At 39.4% G+C, this 23,161-nt stretch overlaps 1 protein-coding gene across 4 annotated transcripts in view; it reads right to left on the minus strand.

Moving 5' to 3' along the window:
* Window positions 1–23,161, minus strand: part of LOC131440151 (homeobox protein prospero) — a 281,565-nt gene that overhangs the window by 55,307 nt on the left and 203,097 nt on the right. For 3 of the 4 annotated variants that reach the window (XM_058611197.1, XM_058611196.1, XM_058611198.1), the window contains exons 3-4: window positions 11,206–15,388; window positions 10,363–10,539 (exon numbers count right to left, since the gene is read on the minus strand). In XM_058611197.1, the coding sequence (XP_058467180.1) occupies window positions 10,363–10,539; window positions 11,206–15,110 (4,082 nt within the window). In that variant the 5' untranslated portion in view covers window positions 15,111–15,388. The remainder of the gene's footprint in view (window positions 1–10,362; window positions 10,540–11,205; window positions 15,389–23,161) is intronic. The other variant, XM_058611199.1, reaches the window with a different exon arrangement.

The raw sequence follows: 23,161 nt of genomic DNA on the forward strand, positions 1-23,161 counted from the left end.
ATTATTGAGTAAAGTAATGTTTTTTATCCTTTTTCCCCCACTGTGCAATGGTTGATTGGCTCTAGATAAATAAAGTTCTTGGGAATCGCACTGATAAATTGTAATACCACGACAAGTTTCTTATTCCCTTTTTTGTGAACTAGAAACATAAAAGAGGACACTGATCGGGAAATAATATTCCTGTTATCAGCGATAAGTGAAACCGAGAGTTAAGAGGTGCTACTAATATCGCCGGTATGCCTTCTGGTACTAGCCTGGATTTGAATAGTTGACAAATATTCTGCGGGAGACCTGTTACAACCTGTGAGCTCTCCGTAACGTATAGACGAGGGCAGTCCAGACAGATTTCCTCTGTTCGTTGATATAGTTCTAAAATTTCTTAGGATCCAATTTCAGAGCATTATCATTCTTTAATAAAGAGTTTCTGTTCAGTCATTTTTCAAAAAAAAAAAAAAAATAAAACTAGCCCTTTGGAATGGTTAGTGAACGGAATCATAATCATAAGCATTGCATCAAAGCCGAGCTGTCGAATGGAACTACGATTAATAAAAAAAAACACTTCATACATTCTACATTCAATAGGTCATCGAACTAACACCCAGCAAAATCCGTGAAGCGAGTAATTTGCTTGTATGCCTAAAATGCATGGATACACTTTCTTTTTTTCCATAAACTCCTGCCAGTATGCATCAGCAGAAACAGGTTAAATGCATTCATATTCTCGTACAATGCGCTTCCCACACTCCAGCAAACAGAAAATGCAAATACAGTGTTCCAATCACTCGTTATTTGGCTATACAAATAGTGCCGGATTCCTTTCCGGTGAACCTTGGCTATTTAAATATTTTGGCTAATCCCATCGAATTGAGCTGGGCAAGAAACGAGCCGATTTTAAAGTACAACCCGCTCTGAACCCGAGTAAGCCAATGAGCCGTAAGAAATGACAATAATCCGATAACCGCAGCAGCCCGCTCCGGATAGCCGGAGAGCCTTAGACCGAAAAATGGATTCGATTCAGGAGATTTATTGTCGTCTGCACTTCTGATGCTGCTGCTGCTATATGTTTGTGTGAGTGGGTGAGCTAACGCGCGAAGAGTACTTTGAAAATGTTGCCGAGTTTTACTGGTCAATCGTCCGGTAAATGCGTTCGGCTACAACAATATGAACGAGAAGATAATAGTGTTAAGCCCTTTTTGCACTGGACACCATCTGCAATTATTTTTTTGTTGGTCCTCCTGCACAGCAAAGCATCTACTATCTACCGAGAGGCCTACCGGCTACAGTGTCTATTTGTTTTGGCAAAGTTTGCACTCGAAAAAGTGTGTGCTTTTGGCCGGTGCATAGAGTAGGTGCACACAGGCACAAAACGTTTCAGCAAAAACAGAGAATAGAAACACCTCCTGGAAGCTCGCCTTTTTTGTGGGATCCCACAGCTGCGAGGGATAGGCTTCTATTGCATTTTGTGTTCGTCTCCCCAAAAAGTATCCTTCCTCCCTGAACCGGGGCCCCATCGGTTGGTTGGCGGAGATCGCATACTGGTCGACAGGCACTGTGTATATCTATCTCGCACATACACACAATGGGCATTAAATTGCAATTGCACTTTATCGCAGAAGGGGACTCGAAATTTTCCTGCAAACACTGGCAAAAACGCCTGCTACATATATATGTATAGTCACAAATCGTTCTTCGTCCTTTGTGTGGGACGGCGGCAAAATGTCCAGATCACAGAGTCCGGGTCCAGGATTAATCGTTCTAGGACTGGTGACTGGTGCATGTGCACCGGCACCACAAAAACACTGATCCGTAGAGCCTACCCACACGCACATCTCTCCAGAGGACGGCATGATTGAAGCGGGAGCCAAAAAGCGCTGAATACAGCCCAAAAATCCTCCTCCTCCTTCTCCATTACGAAATCGGGCGAACCAGCCAGATATAAACCATAAAATGCATTTGCCTGTGCATCGAGTGCAGGCCCGCAAACTCGGACCCGACGATCTCTTCCCGGCCAGTATTTGCCAAAATAACAAATGCTATTAATTCTAACCCAATATGGACGCAATTTATTTCCCAGCTCTTTTTTTTGCCGATCGAGCCGACCACCCACCACGAGCCGACCCGAAAGAAAACGGAGCTAGGGAAGGGAAAATGACCGCAGCCCGAGCACGTTTCGGCGGAAAATTTTTGCACTTTTATTCGCGAATCCGATGTCCCCGCAGACTCTATGGACGGCACCGTTCTTGTCCTCTATCGGTCTTTCGGCAGTTAGGGATTTTCTGGGGAATCGTCCACACATGCACCCATCAAAAAGGGATTTTAGCTGGGCAATACAACTGCGGAAATATAAAAAAAACACCATGGCAACTTCATCCCCCTTACCACTTGTCGGTACACCCGACCAACCTGTCGACTGTGCATTCTGTCCCGCTAGGATGAGTGACTGGCCATTCTGCGATTTTTCCGCGAAGGCACACATGATGAATGTGAAATTTTCGCGTGTTTGCATTCGTGTTTCAAAATTCAGCCTCGCGAATGACGTTTTTTTTCCTTTCTTTCTTTCCTCTCGTTGCATTTGTTTTCAAACTACAACGAACCAAACAAAAAAAAAACTGCATGTGCAAGTTAACTAACATGGGAACGTGTCCAAACGAGAGTATAGCTGGGAGATTCGAATCGATTCCACTGTTTTTGGCCGGTCCTGATTCCGCTACACTGTATTGAGCGCAGCCTACCGCAGGGCAGCGTGGAATAGGCTTTGCATATTAGATTCTCGTTGGTCGGTTTTTGTTGTCGAACCACTTCCGCCCGGTTCTCGTTTTTCGTCCAGCACGGGTAGGTAACAGGACCAGTTCACACTTCGTCCTGGGGGGGAGCCTACTGTGTTTCAGATTGAACTAAACATAATTTATAACCGACTATTTTATAGCCTAACCTTTCCCATTTAGCATATCCCAGCAGAAAGGTCGTTCCACTGATAGACCCTGCGAATCCAACGGGGAGAAGAAATTGAAAATTTACTGGGCAAGCTGGTTGACCGTTTTCCCTTACTGCATGCATCACGCCAAACGAGCTGAACGCAAAGTAAATTTACATTCGATCAATTTCCACGGGTTCGAACGGACGATGGAACTTAGCTGGTTGCCTTGCTTAACGATGCGCATTGTGTTTTCCGTCTCGATTTGACGATCCCCACTGCCACCTCTCGTCAGGCACACGATTGACTAACTGTTATCGATCTGGCCGAGCACTGTCGCAAATCCAAAATCAGCTCCGCGTTTTTCGAGGTCCCACACGCAGTTAACAATTGAGTCAATCTTTGTTCGAAAATGATTGGATTGGAACCGACATGATTTGGTGATTAAAATTCCAGTTCAGATTTAGGTATGTGCCGTTATAAGTTACAGTGTGATTATGCTTCTATGATGATGATTGGGCGTCGTAGAGCTTGCAACATGGGGAGAATCTCATTGGAATTTCAAGTTTCTGAATTGGAAATAGACGCCCCCCTGATGGAAATCTACAATGGCGACATCGATTAAAGAGTTCACCATGTTTTATCATTTTACAGAAGCTCGAATTCCGCATCGGATTGTAGGATCTTGCTTTTGCTTTGTTTGAATTATTGGATTTTGACTAAAGGGCCGCGCGTTCAACAAAAGATGGCGCCATCAAATAAATTTCGAGCATATAGTTTAGATATTGAAAGCATGGACATTTGTCAACATCATTGCTAACGATAATAAACGAATACACTCACCAACTTTTTCCCAGTCCGATTTTTCGTTTGGGAATGATGATTATTGAAAATCAATCATCTGTTAATGTCATCAGTGACAATTTACATTCATCATAGAAAGAGAAATCTTTTGAAAGCTTTCGTTACTACGCCCGCTATGTGATTATTTACTACCAAATAAGAGTTTTAAATTTAATTTTGAAACTATTTCAAAATAGAAGTGTTACGTTTAATGAAGAGATAATTCATTATCATTATCTTCAGAAATCAGGCTCTAAAAGAACTACCATAAAACGGTGCCAAAATTTGATTAGGGTCTATAGTACAATAAATAAATATTGCTCATTACTCGAGTTCTGAGCATTGAATTCAAGCATATTATACCTAATTTTCTTAGGCATCTATGCGATTATATCAATTATAGTGTCTATGAAAATTATAGAGCCGGGTAATGAGTTATCTTAAAATTTCATAAGACATGAGTCGCATCATCGTTAATGTTTTGGTTTCAATTACAGGTCTTAAATAAAAATATTGAAAAATAAAATTTGCGATGGTTTTTTTCCTCAGAGTTTAGATTTTCTAGAATGTTAAATCGATTTCCTGAATGACAAAGTTTAGAAGGTCCTTAAACAAATAAAAAAAAAATCGATTTCCTATCACATCATCTTAGACTCCATTGTTCTATTAATAACAGTTTGTAACGAGTAACAACGATGTAAAGAAATTTTCAAGCAGAAAAAAACACATTCGCTCTTAATAAAAATCAGTCTTGCAGCAAATTGATCTCTCCATTCGTGCTAAACAAATGGTTCGACATACTGAAGACTTGTGTACAGTTTAATTCCTATCGAAGCAAGTTGATCATGATTCGGACTGAATATGTGTCTAGTCAGTGTTGGTGATTACCGAAAATTTGACAGAAGCGGCTATATTGCTATCTATATTGCATACAACATTTTCAATCCGGTAGAAGATACTACAAGAAATCGTGTCTCTCAATGCATGAACCGTGAGAGAATTTTTCTACATTTCTTCGCTCCACTTCATACTCTGAGTATTTCACGGCCCATAAAAAAATTTACAGTCTAATGATGATCGTTACTGTGTGGAATTTCCCAAGAGAGAATCGCAAGTTGACAATTATCGCAGAAAATCGAATCGATGATTCGACTTGATGATTCTCATACTAGGTTGCAATATTTTAAAACCTTTTTGTGTAACATTCACATACATTTTCATAGACACAACTTATACAAAGGTTATACGCACGTAGTTAGAATAAGCGGCAATAGTAAAATGATTCTATCGCAATTATCCACTGCCCATACAGAACCGGATCGGGAAACGAGAATAAGCGACCGTTTGTTGCTTCAGAGAGAATCCTCACAGCAGCGTCCTAACCTTTGATTCTCAGAAATGTCATCGAGAGAAATTCGCTCTCGCACTGGTGTCTATTCTATGTTATTCTAGTCATGCCAGAATAGGCACTGATTGAATCGTGTGAAGAGTTGCTAGCGAGCGTTCTTTGATACGATAAAAGCCATCCTTGTGTCTAGTATTTAAAATGCGGATCGCCGAAGTCTTGTGGATCGTTTTCCTTCTTGTGGTGTGTGCTCCCTATACAACCCACCAGAACATCCGGTTTTTCATAAGAGTTTTTAAATTTTATGCGGTTTTCCAAAAAAAATTGATCGTCGTCATTTGAGAAGTTTTGTGTTTTGTATTATAAAAATCTTAAGAATTTTTAAAACTTTTTTTTTATGCGAGTTTTCAAAGTCATACGGTTTTTATACATTTTGCTATAATTTAACTCTATTTAAAATGAACATATCATCGCCAAAGCCGTTTTTAAACGGTTTTCACGTGTTTTTAAATGAAATTTTAATTCAATCTTGGAAAATTGTGTTTCTACGTGTGCGTTTGAGAAGTGATGTGTTTATTGTAAATCACGCGAATGGCCGAATTTATGCGGATGTCTGAAGTTTTATTTAAATGTATTTCCTATGGTATCGCTTATTTTTTGCTGATTTACGAAAATATTTGTTTTGTTATGCAGATTACCGAAAAAACACTTCATCGTCAAAGTCGTTTTTATACGGTTTTCAATCTTTTATTTTAAATTTTATACGAACTTACAGAATTGTGTTTTTACTGTGCATTTGAAAAGTGATGTGCTTTGTAAAGCAAATTATTACGCAGATTTCCGACTTTATTACAGTCGGGGTTTGCAATGTTATGCGGTTTTTATAGTTGATTTACGAAGTTAACCGTTTTTTTAATGCAGATTTCCGAAGTTATTGGGATTTTCTGGCGATTTTTTATGCGTTTCTCTTCTTGCGGTTCAGATTCCCTGCATAAAAAAAACCCTTCACCATCAATGTCGTTTTTACGTGCATTTTAATTAGGTTTGATTCATTTTATGCGGTTTTTCGACAAATTTTTGAGTTATTCGTTTTGTATTATCAGAACTTCAAAAAACTTTCATGCCGACTTCCGAAGTTTATGCGGTTTTTCATCGTGTGGTTCGTGTCTCCAGCATGCAAAACACTTCATCGTCAAAGTTGTTTCTGTACGGGTTTCAATGTTTTATTTTAAATTTAATACGATCTTACAGAATTGTGTTTTCACATTGCATTTGAGAAGTGATTTGCTTTGTATTATAAGAGCATAGCAAAGTATTACGCAGATTTCCGACTTTATTACAGTTGGGATTTGCAATGTTATGCGGTTTTTATTGTTGATTTACGAAGTTATTCGTTTTTTATGCAGTTTTCCGAAGTTATGAAGATTTTCAGACGATTTATTTTTATGTGTTTCTCCTCTTGTGGTTTAGATTCCCTGCATAACCAAAACCCTTCACCACCAAGTTCGTTTTTACGCGCTTTTTTGTTGGGTTTGATCAATTTTATGCGGTCTTACAACAAATTTTTGTGTTGTTCGTTTCGTATTATAAAAACTTAAATGGACTTCCGAAGTTTACGCGTAAAAAAACGTAAAATTGAAGAATTTTTGTTTGATGTCAACTGTCATGAAACGTCCAGATCTGATAGAATTTTTTTTAAGGACGCATAAAAAATTCCGCGCCGAAAAGACCTCAGTGTACAACGTTTTTTAAGCATTTTGTATGCAGATTTCCGAAGTTTTTTGTTGTTGTTTATGCGGATACCTGAACTTATGCGATTCTATTGCGAATTTTCGCAGTTACTAGTTTTTTTTCATATGAATTGCCGAAAAAATTCACTTTTTAAAGCGAAATTTTCAACATTTTTCAAGTAGATTTTTGATTTAATTTAATACAATCTGAACTTCTTCTTATTATTAATATTTGTTCTTATTTATGCAGATTTCCGAAATTATTAGTTTTTTTCATATGTATTTCCAAATAACGCGATTTTTATGCGAATATTGGAGATTATGCGACTTATGTGTTTTTTATGCTGAAAATAAAAACGTAAACAAAAATGCGTTTCTTATACGCAGATTTACGAGATACGGTTTCTACGAAACCCGGATTTCCGAAGTTACTTGTTTTTATTATGCGAGTTTTTATGCAAAATTTAAGTTATTTCATTTGGATTTCGCAAATAATGCGACTTTTTAAGCAGATCTTCGAAGTAATGTGATTTTACTTTAGTACTTTTAGACTTTTAGTTATTTGTTCTTATTTATGCGGCTTTCCAAAGTTGTGTTATTTTATTTAGCAAATTTCCTAAGCTATTAGTTTAGTTTCATGTGGATTTCCGAATCACGCGATTTTTGTGTGAGTTTTTGAGGTTATACGGATTGTTTTTTTTTTTTTTGTAATTTTAGGCTGAAAGTAATTAGATAATTGAGCTTTTAACTTTGCTCTTGGGAAGTTATGAGTTTTGTATTAGAAAAACGGAAAAATCAGCTACGCAGATTTATGACATACGGATTCTATGAAACCCGGATTTCCAAAGTCATTTGATTTTATTCATGCAGATTTCAGAAGTCATGAATTTGTTTTTTTTCTTATAATTTGTTGTTTCATTTAGATTTCCGAAATACACAGAAAGAAAAGATGAAACTTACACGACATCATTCAGGGATTAACCTCATTTTGTGCTAGGGCACATAACCAATTTCACTATCTTTACGTTTCGTCTTAGACTCGCCAGTGCAGAGCAGTTCAAATTGAACTGCTTACTGCAAACTTAAACAGTTCAATTTGAACCACTTACACGACATGTAAACCGATAGTACTATGAAATAGACATCAGTTGAAACGAAAATCTTTTTTAATGGTTTTAATGTTAAATTACATTAAGATCAATTTAGTTTTTCATTGAACAAGACTTTCCATTCAATTGCCTGCTCCAAATATGTGCCAGAAAATAAATGTAAATTTACAAAATATTTTTATCTGTGTAATGCAATTTTTAAAGCTTTTTTTGAGCAGATTTCCGAAGTAATGCTTTATTTCAATTTGGATTTCCTAAGTTATTTGTTTGATTTCCAAAGTTATGCTATTTTTTTGCAAATTTCCGAAGTTTTTTCATCTGGATTTCCAAAATAATGCGTCGCTTATGCAAATTTATGGGGTTATGCTATCTAAGAAAACTGTGCTTCTACGTGTGCATTTGGGAAGTTTTGAGTTTTTGTACTATAAGAATTTAGAAAAGTATTAAGGGATTCTCACGCGAAATCCTGAAGTGATGCGGTTTTTCGAAGATTTTAAAGTAGTTCAATATTAAGATATGATCAGAATTGGAAGCGCACACTTGCCTAAAAATTGAGTCAAACCTTTCAACATAAAATGTCTCGAAAGGGAAATGTTTCTGACTTTGAGGGTTAATTTTTATAATATTCTTTGCACTGAACAGAATAGTCAAATGTTTTAAGTTCCAAGGTCGAGATTTTTTTTGTCTTTTACTTAGAATGATACTCAACTCATCTTCAGCAATTAATAATGGATATTGAGAGAAACAATGAGCGGAAATTTTTATTATAGTCATGAACACTTCATGATAAATCGAGATCTGGTGAAATTTCGAAATAAAATTTTAGAATAAAATATCGATTTTGGGACTTGGGAAAAATTTTGAGATTCCCCATATGAAAAAAAATTTTTTTTTGTTGATGCCAAATGTTTTAAAATGTATGAAAAGTCAAGATCTGGTGTTGCCTTGAAAAAAGACCCAGTGAGTCGAATTAAAAACTTTTTGTAGCACTAGATAACACTAGATCCCGCCGTTTCGTGCATTGCAGAGACGAAACAAGAAAACCGCTTTGAAAATTCCTATAAACATATTTGCAAAACTTGGAAAATTCGAGGAAAATGAACCGCTTGAACTTGAATGAACTTTGAAAAAATCGCATAAAAAACTGCATAACTTCCGAAATATGCATATTTTCACCCAAATAACTTTCGGAATTGGCATGACAAACAGTATAAAAAGAAACTTGAGTGTATTCATTGTTTCAAACATCAACTTCCAAGTTGTTTGTGCAGAATGGCACTAAGAGAAAATCATTTTTTCAAACAGTATGATGATTTATTGGAAAAAGATACGCTCAGAGACAGGACTCGAACCTGCGTTCTTATGCATTCCGTGCATACGCGCTACCATTAAGCCACTCTGAATCTTGTTTTAGTCCCTCTAAAACGCCAATCAGACACAGTAGCACGTACATCGAATATGGAACATGGTTAAAAACAAAAGTATGGGATAGTTAAAGAAAGTATTTAATACCGTTTGAAATGTTTACATCGAAATAAGACATTTGTTGACTCAAATATAAAGAACAGTAAGATCAGAAAGAAGTGCATATTTAGGATTATTTTTCAAACCAACAAAATTAGCGTGAAAAAATCGAATGAATTTTGAACTTGTAGCATTTTTCCGATTTGTATCACAATGCGATCGACAGTGTTTAAATGAATGAAAATGGACCCAGGTGACAATTTTTCCTTCAAATAGAAGCCTACCAAATTTTCACCGGAATTGTTAAACAACGAACAAGCAAATTGTTCGAATTCGGAAAGTCAGTTCGTCACTGGTCACCGAACAACTGCTCACCCGGGCTAATTGACTATTAGCTTGAATACGTGTTCTTCAATTCCGTGGGTATGTCTGTCCTGTCATTGGTTCGCGCGCATTAGAAGAACTCTTCATAATTAGCACTGAATAATTAACACCATCAGGCCAACCGGATCGACTGGGGGCCACCCGGCCGGCGATGTCACAATCAATCAAATTTCACCATTTAATCCCTTACCCCATCCCGCATCGGGATACACCGAATGTCCGAACATTGGCAGGTCCGTGGCATGCGTGCCCACCGGAAGCAACAACCGGCACTCAATCCCAATAATCCCACAGGTCGCTTCGTCGGTCGAGCGCAACTATTTCCGTTCGTTTTGATTGATAACTATACGTATGAACGAGTTCCAATTTAATTAATTGACGAACGGTGGACGAGCGGTGCAAGTAAATAGACAAAATCCCCAGAACCCGCGATGGTCAGCAGCAACGGTCCCTCAGAGACGTTCTGGTATTCCATTAAATCCGGCGAGCCCTAGCCCGTTACATTTTGCACGAATGCGTCCGAACAGAAATTTTTAATCGCCTGCCCAGGAATAGCAAATATTGTTCACTTACCTGAAGTTGGAGAACCACTTGACCAGCTGGGCGGTGTTGTTCTTGTTGAACTTGATGTCCGGGAAATACATCTTCAGCACGGCCGAACTGGGATAGCGCACCCAGAAGAACATCAGCTTCGCCTTGCGCAGGTGCATCGGGGTCAATGTTGACGAGTGCTCCGGAGTTAAGGAAAATCTAGTTTTGATTCGTGTGGGTACATAGAAATGTATTGGTATTGATTGAAACAGCATTTTCGGTTTGATTACTATTTGCAGTCTGTCCGGGAATTTGCCGGTTTCACTTGGAAGGATTCCATTGGAAGCAATGCGCGTAATCACGTATTCCCATAACTGTAGCGATTTTATTCCTTCTGAGGAGAAACTATAAAAGTGATTGCTTTTTCTAGCAGAAATTGCAGAAAAGAACCCCCTTACCGGCACGGCACGGTGGTTCGTAAATCTGATTAGCCAAAGGATTGAGGGAGGCTAGTGTAATGCTTTTAATTTATTTAAGTTTATGCTGGAGAAACATCGTGACTATATAATGTTCAAAGGTGGCACCTTGGAAAATTCCTCCGTTTGCATTCCGGTCGATAATCAAGGAAGAAATTACAATAAATGCAAATGAAAAAACAAGACAGCATTGGAACGATTCTCACGCTCACGTTCCCCTCGTCTTTTGATTGACACAATACAAATGAAAAAAAGAAGTTACGCAAGATGGTATACAATTTTTTTTTTCGAATAAGTAGAAATAGAACCCTCGACCCTGTGAAGTCAGCCGCAAATAGTAATTAAAACGATATTATCGAATGTTGGTATGCATGAAATCGATCGATTTAAAACTAAGAAATAGACTTGCTTTGAAAAGGATATAGTAGGCTCCATGCCGTTGTAGGAGATGTCGTTGACCGAGTTGCAGTCCGAGTTGCGATCGTTGACGTCCATCGAGGCACGGATGTGACCGTAGTCGGGCGAATTGCCGTGGTGGGCAGCTGCCAGCAGTGCCGGATGCAGCATCGTAGGCGGGTGTGGTAGCGGAGGAGAGTCCCGTGGGTCCATCAGACCGTTGATACCGGGCGGGCTCGAGGACACCTTCATGTGGTGGAACTGAGACGGCTGGGGTCCATGGGGTCCACCGTGCGGGGGGCCATGGGGGTTGAAGAAGGGGCTGTAGGGCGAAAATACCTGGGACTCGTGCAGGGAGGGGTTTGGTATCGCAACCGACGTCGGTAGCGACACGGGTAGCATCGAAGGCGGTGGTTGATGGTAGGAACCACGTGGAGAGGGGCTTTCGGTAGGTGTGCTCGCTTGCACACTCGGTGGTTGACTGTTGAACTGCTGCTGGGGGTTGTTGTTCTTGCTACTGCTGTTGTTGTTGTTGTTGTTGTTATTATTGTTGTTGACACTATTGCCGTTGCCGGTTAAGCCATTGTTGTTAGTGTTGTTGCTACCTTGATTGCTATTGTTTTGTTCTAACTGAACAGAATTGCCAGATGGGATGATTCCGTCCTGGGCCAGAATCCTACTCACAGTTCGTGGTGTGATTCGAGTGTCCGTGACCTTATGACGCTTTTTCTTCGGCGTTACCACAAGGCTCAGTGCTTCGGCTTGCTCTGGGTTTTCCCGTGGTTCTGGCATACAGAACGGGTTAACCTGGCCGTTTCCGAGGGCGCTCATAGAGTTGTACAGTGCGGCGGCGGCTACCGAGTTGAGGTTCTGCGGTGGCTTCGGTGTTTGGAACATAGCTGTAGAAGGAGAAGGTCGAACATGAGGTGGCATATTGATTTGGTTCAGGTTGTTCTTGGGGTCGTGCGGGGGCACATTGTTCACATGCATCGGCATCCCCATCGGAGGAAACGCGGTTCCGTTCAATCGTGGCCCGTTGCCCTGTTGACCACCCATCATCGGGTTCCCAGCAGAAGGCTGATTCACCACGTTCGAATTCGGAGCACTACTAAGACTAGAAGAGTTAAGCATTGGTCCATTACCTGAAAGATTGCTACTGTTGCTGTTGTTGATGCTGGCCCCGCGATCGGATGAAACCTTCGTTCGCGGAGACTTGGCACGATCCAAAAGCTGCGATGCCATCATTAAATCCTTGTTGAGCTGTTCGGCTGCTGCTGCCGCTGCCTCCGACTGTTTCCCTAGGAATCGTCGCTGGTGAACGAACCTCGTCACGATCGAATCGACCAGGTTGGAGAGTGAGGCGGTGATTTCCGTTTTCAGAACATCGGCAAGCCCTTCCAGGTCTGTGCCGGTCATTTGCCCTATCGAGCTGTTGCTCGAGCGCATCAAGTTTAGCCGATTCGTCAGATCCGAGGGGATAGTGGATCCTTTCGGAATCTGCGGCATGTGTGGTATCTGCGGCATCTGTGGTGGCGAGATGTGACTCGGCTGAGAAGGTTGCTGTTGTTGCATTTGTTGTTGTTGCTGCTGTTGTTGCAGCTGCATGTGTTGTTGTTGCTGCTGCTGCTGTTGTTGTTGTTGCTGCTGCTGCTGCTGTTGTGATTGGTTCACCTGATGAGGAGGTGATTGCAACTGCGGTTGAGATACTTGATTCTGTTGAACTTGAACCTGTTGCTGCAGTAACTGTTGGTTTGCGTTCTGCATATTTCTCTCTTGATGCTGCTGCTGTTGTTGCTGTTGCTGCATTTGCTGCTGCTGTTGTTGTTGCTGCTGCTGCTGCTGCAGTGCCTGTTGTTGCAACAGCTGTTGGTTGGAGTTTTGCAGGTTTCTTTCCTGCTGTTCAGCAACTTCTTTCACCATCCGAGCTTCCTGTTCCATAAACAGTTTCTGGTACATCGCAGCATTGCTCATTTGATTGTGCTGGCTCATACTGTCGTGCGGTAGACCCGCTTGCTGCATATGCTGCAGGAAGAGATGCGTTCCGTTGAAACCGGTCTGCAGGTGTGGGTGACTGGGCAGCTGATTGTGTATCTTGGCCGACATCATTTTGCTCATCATTTGCAGCATACTCGACGCATCCGCATTCTTGACGTCCTTGATCGGGGTAGATGCCGGCGAGCTTTGCATTAAAGATTTATCAGGTGTGAGATCGGGATTGGAGTCGTCTTCCATGATATCACTGACACTATCGTCCACCTCCTGGGTATCCGATTGTTGCTCCATCCGCGAACACAATTGCACATATTTTTGCTGCATCTCGGCTAGCTGTTCCTGCATCGATCGTAGTTGGGACTTAAGTACGTCTTTCTCCACCCGTTTCTGATGGATATGCGGAGTGACTTCCATTTCGTCGTCGTCATCGTCCGGATCGACGCTGGCGCCCAGCATAAAGTTTTGAAGTGTGAGGCCCAGATTTAATCCGGCTGCTGCGGCTGCAGCGTACCGCTCAGCAGCACTATTATCATGCTGCTGTGGATGATACAATTTACGCTTTTTGCACCCATTCACTTGTCCCTGCTGCGAGGATAACAGTGCCGGGCTGACGCGCAAAGACGAAACAATGTTTTCGACACGCGCTCGCTTCAGTGTCAGTGATTCCGATTCATTCTTACCGGACTGCACCGGACTCGGCGTTCGGCCATTCCGATCTTTATCTTCGAGACAATCTTCGATATCTAGTTCCTGCTTCGTAATCACCACACCGTTACTGCCCGAGCCAGGCGAAGGCATAGTTTCATCGGTTTCGTCTGGGAGCGATGCCACCAGTTCATCAATCACATCGGCTTTTTCTTGCTTTGGATTTACACTGGAGCACCTTCCCACATTGCTACCGGTGCTGCCGGAGTTTATGCCACCGTTCAGTAACCGTTCGGTGTGTGCCAGATCCGCTGCTAGCAAATCATCACAATTGCTGGCATGCGACTCGATAGAAATTGGCCTATTCAACTGACTGTTGTTATCACTGCTATTGATTTGATTATTGGTCGCACTGTTTTTGTGGTTCACTTTGGTTGAAGCACTATTAGTATTAGCACCTAGGTCACTAGAGTCACTAACATCACCACTGCCACCGTTCACTGATTCACACTTGGTAATGTCGTAAATGTTATTATTTTTACTGATCACGTTATTATTATCCGGCGATATCCGGTCGCCGAGCGTACTGCTCTGATTGCTCGCGGTTCGCAGTTCGTGATCGAGGGCCATCAACTCCTTCTTGCCCTGAAGGATGTTGCGCAACATATGATGCGCCAGATCGTTCGGCTGTGGTGTTCTAGAACCACCGTCAAGGTCTATAACACCACTGCTGTTACTGTTACTATTGTTATTGCCACTATTGGCAGTGTTATTTTGACTGTTGCTTCTCCTTCGGCCCATCATGGTCACTGATCCATCTGATGTGGGCGAATTGTTATTAGCACTGTTATTGTTGTTGTTCGTACTACTGTTATTGTTATTATTGTTTAGATTGGTAGAACTTTCAAATCCGTGCTTGCTCGTTGGGGTATTGCTGTCCACTGCATTGGCTGCTTCGATCGCCGATAGCATAATACTGTCCGGATCTGTGGCGTCCTGTGCTTGCTTCACTTGTCTACCCAACAACTCGTTGAGCATCTTGTTGGCCGGTCCGTAACCACCGGGACCAAACAGTCCACCGAAATGCTGCTGGCTTTGGCTAAAAATAGCCCCGTATAGACCACCGCTCATGAAGGACGGTCTTGAACTGAAGTTCGGGATCGAAGAATAACTATTTCTTGGTTCGCCCGCGTCTACGCGCTGTCTGGCTCGTTTGTGTTTCTTCAGCAACTTATCGACGTATAAACCGAAAGAATCACTGTCCTCCTCTGATGACATCATAAGTGGCAAACAGCTTTATTGGCCCACGGACCAGCGCGCGGTGGGAGAAACTCTCCCCTCTCCACTGTCGTTGCTGATGTTGCACCCGGTCGTATTTGCCACTAATCTCCTTACTACAATACCAAGAACTATCGTGGCAGTACATGCGACGACTTGAACACAGACTACGACTGCAACGACGATGGCTACGATGACGACTGGCAAGCGCCCCTTCCAACGATTCCGAACAATACCCCTCTCTTAACCCGGCCTTATGTTTCCCCTTCCATCGCATGGACCTGGAATGAAAGATGACGAAAAAAGAAGCACACGAAGAACAGAGAGTTAATAAGGGAATGGCACAAAAAAAGAAAACCAAAAGCCGTTACACAGTCGAGCGAGAACGAGATACGCGCTGTGACGGCTGTTGATCGGAGCGAGACATCGGTATTAGCGCACTCAAGCAGCAGTCGCGTGTTTTGTGTGCCTACCGCAAGAGGGGAGGTAGAATATCTTGGCTGTGTGAAGCGTGTATATTCTTTTTTTTTTTGCTTCTCATTTTCGTCGTCCTACCGTTTGACGTTGGCCCACCCCAGGGGACTTTGTGGTAGTGGTTGTGTGTGTCGGAGGAGAAGAGAAGTCTTTCGGTCGGGAAACTTGACGTCGATTGTGAAATGGGCAAGGAAAAGTTTCGACTGTCACTGAGTGGTGTGCGCGAAATTCCCGAAGCATTCCTAGTTTTTTTTATTTTGTCTCTCTATCGCCGACTGAAAGATTCTTTCGGTACCAATAAGAGCCCGGTGGCCTGGGGTGGCTGCAAATTTCGGTGGATTGGGAATTTCCGGAAGTAAAAAGTAGTTGTTTTTATTTATCGCGACAAAAGAAAAACATCTTTACTTTCCAAATTGTTTGTTTAATTTTTTGTTAGTTGGGCATGTGAAAACTTGACATTGATTTAAATAATTATATCATATTTTTAGTTAAACTTTGATAGTTAAACCTGGCAGCAAAGTTGATTTGACAGTTCGATAGGTATTATCAGATATCGAAGAACAAAATCTTGCAAACAAATAGTTTCGAAACCGTTAAGGGGCGGGTATAGGGTCTAACACATTTGAAAAATCTTTTTTTTATATTTTCTTATAGTATAACATTTCAAGAAAATTCTGTGAAATTTTAAAGCCTATCGGAACAAAACTCAGCAAGTTATGGGCCTTTATATATGCTTATCTTATACTGCGAAGAATTGGGCGCTCGGCACACAGGCCCAAGATATCGGCTTCGATTGACTTAAAAACTTGACAAAACATTCTCGAAATGTTTTATTATAACAAATTATAAAAGAAAAAATATGATTTTTTGAAAATGTTAGACCCTACGGCTCCTTCGAGCAATAAATTGTTTCCATTGATTTTATATTACTTTTATAGCTACAAAATGGTGAATTTTTTTCGTGAAAAATCGTAGTTTTCACTTTGAGCAACCACCAAAAATTAAAAAAAAATCGAAAAGAAACGTTGGAGTCTAGAAAAACTTTTACTCTGCTTTGATTTGTTGACTTCTGATTAGTCTGCGCTGAGACACCACAAATCATGATTTTCAAAAAGCGTTCTCGAAAATATCACTTCGCCGACATTCGAGTTTATTTTGTTGAACGACAATTCTGAAAAAAAATCCCAAAAATGATGATTTTTTTCATCATTTATACCCTACCCCCCCTTAAGTAGGACAGTTAAGAGGAAATTTGGGCCCATGGGGACTGCAATATGATGGGCCCCTATACACGAGAAAAAACGAACATGTGAGCATGAGCATATTATTGCATCAAAAGATTTTTGAATAGATCTATCTTCACAATAAAATTCACATATCAAATATGTGAATATCAATAATAAACAATAATAAACAATTTTTAATCTTCGAACCTCCGGGCCCCCAGAAAAAGTCCGGGCCCGGGAAGATTCTTCCCTTTTTCCCCTCCACTCTCACCGGCTCTATCGTTAAAACAGCTATTATTGGATTTGTTTCTTTATTCTGTCATCGTGGGAAAAGCTTGCCAATCGAAGTAAGCTTTGCCCAAGGCATTTCTTATGGTTTCAGTAAAATAATTAGGGCTATTGTGCCAATAGTCTTCTTATCAGTGAAGTCGCCGTTTTATTTTGCCGAATATTCAACTTTCAATCAACGAATTGTGATAAAATCGAATATAATAGCTTTGCTTTAGCTCTAGGACACTTTTTTCTGAATTATAACCGAAAGTTTAAACAATTCTTAAAAATATTTGCAGTCTAAGGCTATGAACCATTCCGCGGTTAATTTTAACTTTTGGTTGAAATCTGACACTCGAGCGGTTATTTTGATGTTGTCAAAAATAACCCTACTCGAAAGCATGGTAATTTTTGACAGATCGATGATTATTTTCCGACACTGAAAAAAAAATCTTACAAACTAAATTCTAATATAAATTCTTTAGTTGAAATTATTTCCAGTACAAAATAAATCAAATAACTTTCCATCCGTCAAACTTTGAAATGGGCCGCAGTTTTAGTTGAATTGACCTACTCGACACAAAATACACCGCTCAAGTGTCAGGTTTCATCCAAAAGTTAAAAGTAACCGCGAAATGGTTCACAGCCAAAGAAGAAGCTCAGGGGCGTTCAAAATCTAGGCGCATAATTCATGACAGTTGTAGAATTTTAATCTAGAGTTCACAACAAAACCGGTAACCACAGTAATTCCGAATCATCGTTTTTTTTTTATTTTGGCAAAACAACATTTAAAGATATAAGTACTTACTATTCATGGCAGAGTTAATTGGAAAATATGAAACAGTTGTGCTTGACAACGGTAAAAAGTTGTGCTTGATGACAGTTTTTATATTTTCTGCTTGACCAAAATCACGAAAATAAAATTAAAAAGCGGTCTAATTGGATGGTAAGAAAGGTAGAATTTGAGATAAAACTTATCACCTATCACTTATCATTGTAACATGACAATTCTACATGATGTAAACATCAGTACAAAAAGAACCACATAGTGGTGTGAAAATGCCTTTCTGATATTACTCACAGAAAAAAATTATGAATATTACAGGAGGCATAATTTTATAAACGATGCAATTCATAACAGTTTAACTTTTCAAATGACGCAATATTCCACTCGTACAGAATTTTACAGACTCCGAGTATAATTTGCACTCGGCTAGCAAGTGCGACTGTATAAATTTATATGCATCATTTAACAGCCAAGCAGATATGTGCTTCTGTGGTTCAGTGGATAAACTGTCTTGCTTTGTGATCTAATGTTTCTCGGCTCAAGTCGTGCTGTTGCCAACGATCTTTTGTTTTTATTTCATTCGATTTCGAGCCAAGTTATTTTCAAATCGCACAATTTTACATGTTCTTGAATATAAATTTGTGTGAAATACGACGCTCCATTTATATGCATCTTAAAAGATGTAAGATCACAATTTTTTTTCGAACTGTGCTTATATGCTCATAAATATTACGGTGATATTTTTTGGTATATCTTGTTGGGGTTTAAACTACAAACTTAGAAAAATTTACATCTCTATAGATGCATTTAAAAGGAGCGTCGTTATTCTTTTACATTCACAATTGAAATCATGTAAAGTTAAGTTATATCATGAACTTCACAGTTAATTTAGCTGAAGCTTACATCGATAGAGACGCAAAATTTATGTTTAGCATAAATTTCATTTATGTCAAGCATAAATTTCATTTTTTCTAAGAGTAGTATAAGCTATGAATGTAAACAGTATTTCGCTCTAAATTATAGCACTTTCTTAATATAACAATAGTTCAGTGAAACAGACACGAACAACAAAAATCTCATAATTTTAAAATGAATTTTAATGTATGGAAAAAGGATTAAGATTCATATATATTTTCCACTTCCATGGGTATTTTTTTCTGTTAAAAAAAAGGAGAATTAAAAGTTTTTTTTTTTTAAATTTCAAACACATTTCTTCTTGTATTTGTGAAACTAAAAGTAGGATTCGGGTGAAACAATAACATTCTAGAAGACCGTCTAGAATAAGGTCTTGATCTAAGAAATTGAAGTGAGTTCCTTTTTGAAGTTTTTGACCAGTATTTCCGGTACTTCCAGAACCAGTATAACCGAGGTTAGTTTGTTTGACCAGCAACTGACATAATCAACAAATTGAAACAGTTTTGAGATTTTTTTCCTGTACCGATTGACCGATCCGGATGGAATTCAATAACAGTTCATGGGACTGTGAGACCTTTAATTTGAACCTAAGTTTGTGAAAACAACTCCGATATTTCACCTAATATTATCAAAATATTTGGATCGAAAATAAAATCCACACATTTCGTTCGAGTTTTCCTTGCCATACATCACTCGATTGAAACACCATTATGCCAAAAGACCATTATGCCAAATAACTGTCATGCCAAACGGGCCGCCTCCTTCGAAATCAATTTTTTGTCAAAAACTGATGAGACATACACTCCGTAAGAATTAAAGGGCTAATTCAAAGACTTCTTTGGTTTTTGCGTCGCCATGTATAAAAACACGCTCTTGAAATTGAATTTTTTTTTGCGTATTACCCGCACAGAAAGAAAAGATGAAACTTACACGACATGTAAACCGATAGTACTATGAAATAGACATCAGTTGAAACGAAAATCTAATTTAAAACCATGATTAATGTAAAATTAAATTAAGATTCATTTAGTTTTTCATTGAACAAGACTGTATATTTACAAACTGGTTAGTTTTGTAATGTAACTTTCTATTCAATTACCTGCTCCAAATATGTGCACAAAAATAAATGTAAATTCACAAAATATTTTTATCTGTGCGGTAATTCCGGAACCGGATAAAATTCAATATCGTTCTATGGGAAAGTATGGCCTTCCGTTTGATCAATCTTCGAGAAAATAGGATGTAAAATTACATGTTTTTTTTCTTTATGTGTAACCCTACGCACCTAGAAAAAATCGTGTAAATTTAGATCTTCTGTAAACGACATATACGAGCGTCCAAAATGACTCATTTTTACAGTAGATTTTGCTGAAACATGTTAATTTACAGGTCTGATTGAAAGGCGTTATAAGCTTGAAACATATTTAAATCATTTTCGTAAAACTCGACCATTTTTCAAATTACATTCTTATGAATTGAGTCATGTGCGCATTTGGATTTGCATCTCCTGCAAATTTCATAATTTTTTGCTAAACGTATTAAAAAATGAAACCCAGAATTATTTAGCAAAGCAAAGCCTTGGTATTACATTCCTGTAGTGGAATTTGACCTTCTGTTTCATTCAACATACTACGCAGCCGATTCAGAGTGTACAGAACCATTGCATGGCTGGTGCTACGATCCTACTGACACTACGAATCCTTTCAGTTCGAGGCTCGAACATACGACAACTGGTTTGTAAGACCAGTGCCCTATACATTGAACCGCCAACCTGGGACGAAATTCTCCTGATGACTAAATTTCATAAATGATGCAATTCATAGAAATTTTATATTAAAGTAATAGTTATATTATTGTTCATCACAAGAATGACTTAAATTGGTTAAGTTTCAAGGCGTGAAATTACCTTTCATGCATGTGAAAAAAATGTAAAAAAATCACAAAACATTGAGATCGATTGAAAAAATGCTATATCTCTAAATTTATAAGAAAAAGGATGTAAAAAAATGTCTGGTAATTCACTTGACAGTAAAATTTTCTGAATCCGGCATAAAAACAGACACAACATTCAGTTTTATGAGTAAATATATGTGATAACTAGAAAATGCGAAATGCATTGATTTGGAAACCATCAATACGGTAAAAAAAAACTCCAGAATTACAACTATACTAAAATTATAATTTTGGAATAGACGTTATGATTTCGAACTTTTGGAACACTTGTTAAATAATCGATTCTATACGACAAAGGGGTAAAAAGTTGTAGTCTTTGAATTGTGCTGTTCAAATACTTGTACTTTGTTTATATTTCGGCTTACTCGTTCTCATAAAAAGTTGATCTAAATAGTTTTTCGAAAAATTACAGTTGGAAAAAAGTACTCTGAATAAGAATTTGCGTTTGAAATATTCTGGTCATTAATTCGCAACAAAAAATTGAATTTTACAGGTGACTTAATCCCTCATACGATGTAATTCATAAAGACCTAATTTGTCAATTGACGAAAATTTTCATTTGTAATGACTTAATGTTAAAATAGCTTGAATTTTACTGGTTTACCAGTCAAGCAGATGTGTGCTTCTGTGGCCCAGTCAATTAACAGACATACTTTACAATCCAATGATTCTCGGTTCAAGTCGCGGCGGTCGCTATCAGTATTCATTTTTTTTTATTTCAATAAATTTCATGCGATGGAATTTCAGACACAATATTAAATGTTCTTCCACGTAAATTTGCGTGAACGGCGTTGCTCAATTTATGTGCATTTAATCAGATGTGAAATCACAAGGTTTTTTCGAAGTGTGTTGAATTTCCAACACAACTCCGCAAAACGTTGCTAATATCAATCATGCCTGAGCATATGTTTGAAATTCGTTCAATTTTGTTACGTTTCATTTCCGGGAAACCGTTCTACCAATTGAGCTATTCTGGTAGAAATGAAACGCAATTCCGAAAGCAATCTTGCAAGCCCGTGAATCTAACTAAATTAATTCAAATATATTTCAGAGTCACCCTGCATTATCGCTTCGTATTTTGTCAATGGACAATATACAGGTACTGTGCATTGCTGGAAAATTTCTCCTCTTTTTTTTGTAACTCGAAAGAGGAGAAACTTGCCTGCAGTGCGAACAAAAAAAAAAGAACACGAACAGATCTGGCAGAAGAAGTACATGGGGAAAATTTACTTATTTCATTAAGTTTTATATTTCGTCGATGCCGTTCCAGGATCGGGTCAACTTGTAGGAACCGATGAGAGATGAAATTTTGACTTACAAGTTTGTGAATTTCTGGTGCATCAAACTACAAATAATTGTTAACTGGCATAGCATCTTATTGTTGAACGTAATGAACTGTTATCCTCTATGAACTATGTATGAAGCATACTAGTGGCATATTCATCAGGTCCTTGAAAATGATCGTCTAAAGTACAAAAAAATAAAAACGGATGTCCTTGTGTCGATAGTTCGGTTCTTACTATCGAAGTTCAGCACCCCAAACGATTTCGATACCGCGAGCGCCTTCTAATTCCGAATCCTGCCGTAAACCGACATCAAACAGTCATAAATTAACGATGCACACCTGGAATCGGACCGGCGTGTGCCCGGTCCCGGCAAGGAACGGCGTCTCCTGATGTTGCATTTTTTTTCTCTGCTGCTTCTGCCGTTCATTCGAACGATGGAAGGAAGACGAGCGAAACGAGCACCGGAGTCGTTGGCAGGCAGGGCAGGGAAAGGAATATGAATGCATTCAAGATAGAGGTACGATATGGGGTATTGCCATCCTGTGCCTGAGTTGTTGGAATCATAGTAAGGGTCATGCGAACGGGTCTGCTGTGTCTGAGTGTGTGTGAGCAGAGCAGACAGGGACAGGCTAGAAGAAGTCAGCTGTTCGACTCGTTAGCACTGCAGGAGTAACAAACTTTGCCAAAACAGACGAACGTAAAGTCATCGGATCTATTTATAGACTCTTGCCGAAGCGATATCCGGAAGGAGTAAATTAATTAAGGCGCCAAGAGACCAGATGACGAGATGATCTGGTTCAAAACACGCGAACCTTCAACTCGGCCAAGATCCGTCACTCGTAAATATCAATTGAAACCATGCTTAATTGTATCGTAAGAGAAATGAATCTTGGAACGGAGCCGGTTTCGTTCAGCTAAGAACTATAAAAACCTAAATCCAATTTCACCCTCAATTGGATTGAAGTGTGAATCATCACACCACATCCTTCGCAGCCGGGGGAACCGCGGGACCAAGAACGTTCGTCCGACGAAGATGCAACCGTTGATGGGAGACAGTAAATTGGATAATAAAAAAGTTTCATATCACGCTCTCGACAAGAAGAAAATTTATTTGCGTACGCCGATGTTTGCACGCAGATCAAC

Source organism: Malaya genurostris, chromosome 1 (assembly GCF_030247185.1).
Source record: "Malaya genurostris strain Urasoe2022 chromosome 1, Malgen_1.1, whole genome shotgun sequence".
Classification (NCBI taxonomy): Eukaryota; Metazoa; Arthropoda; class Insecta; order Diptera; family Culicidae; genus Malaya; species Malaya genurostris.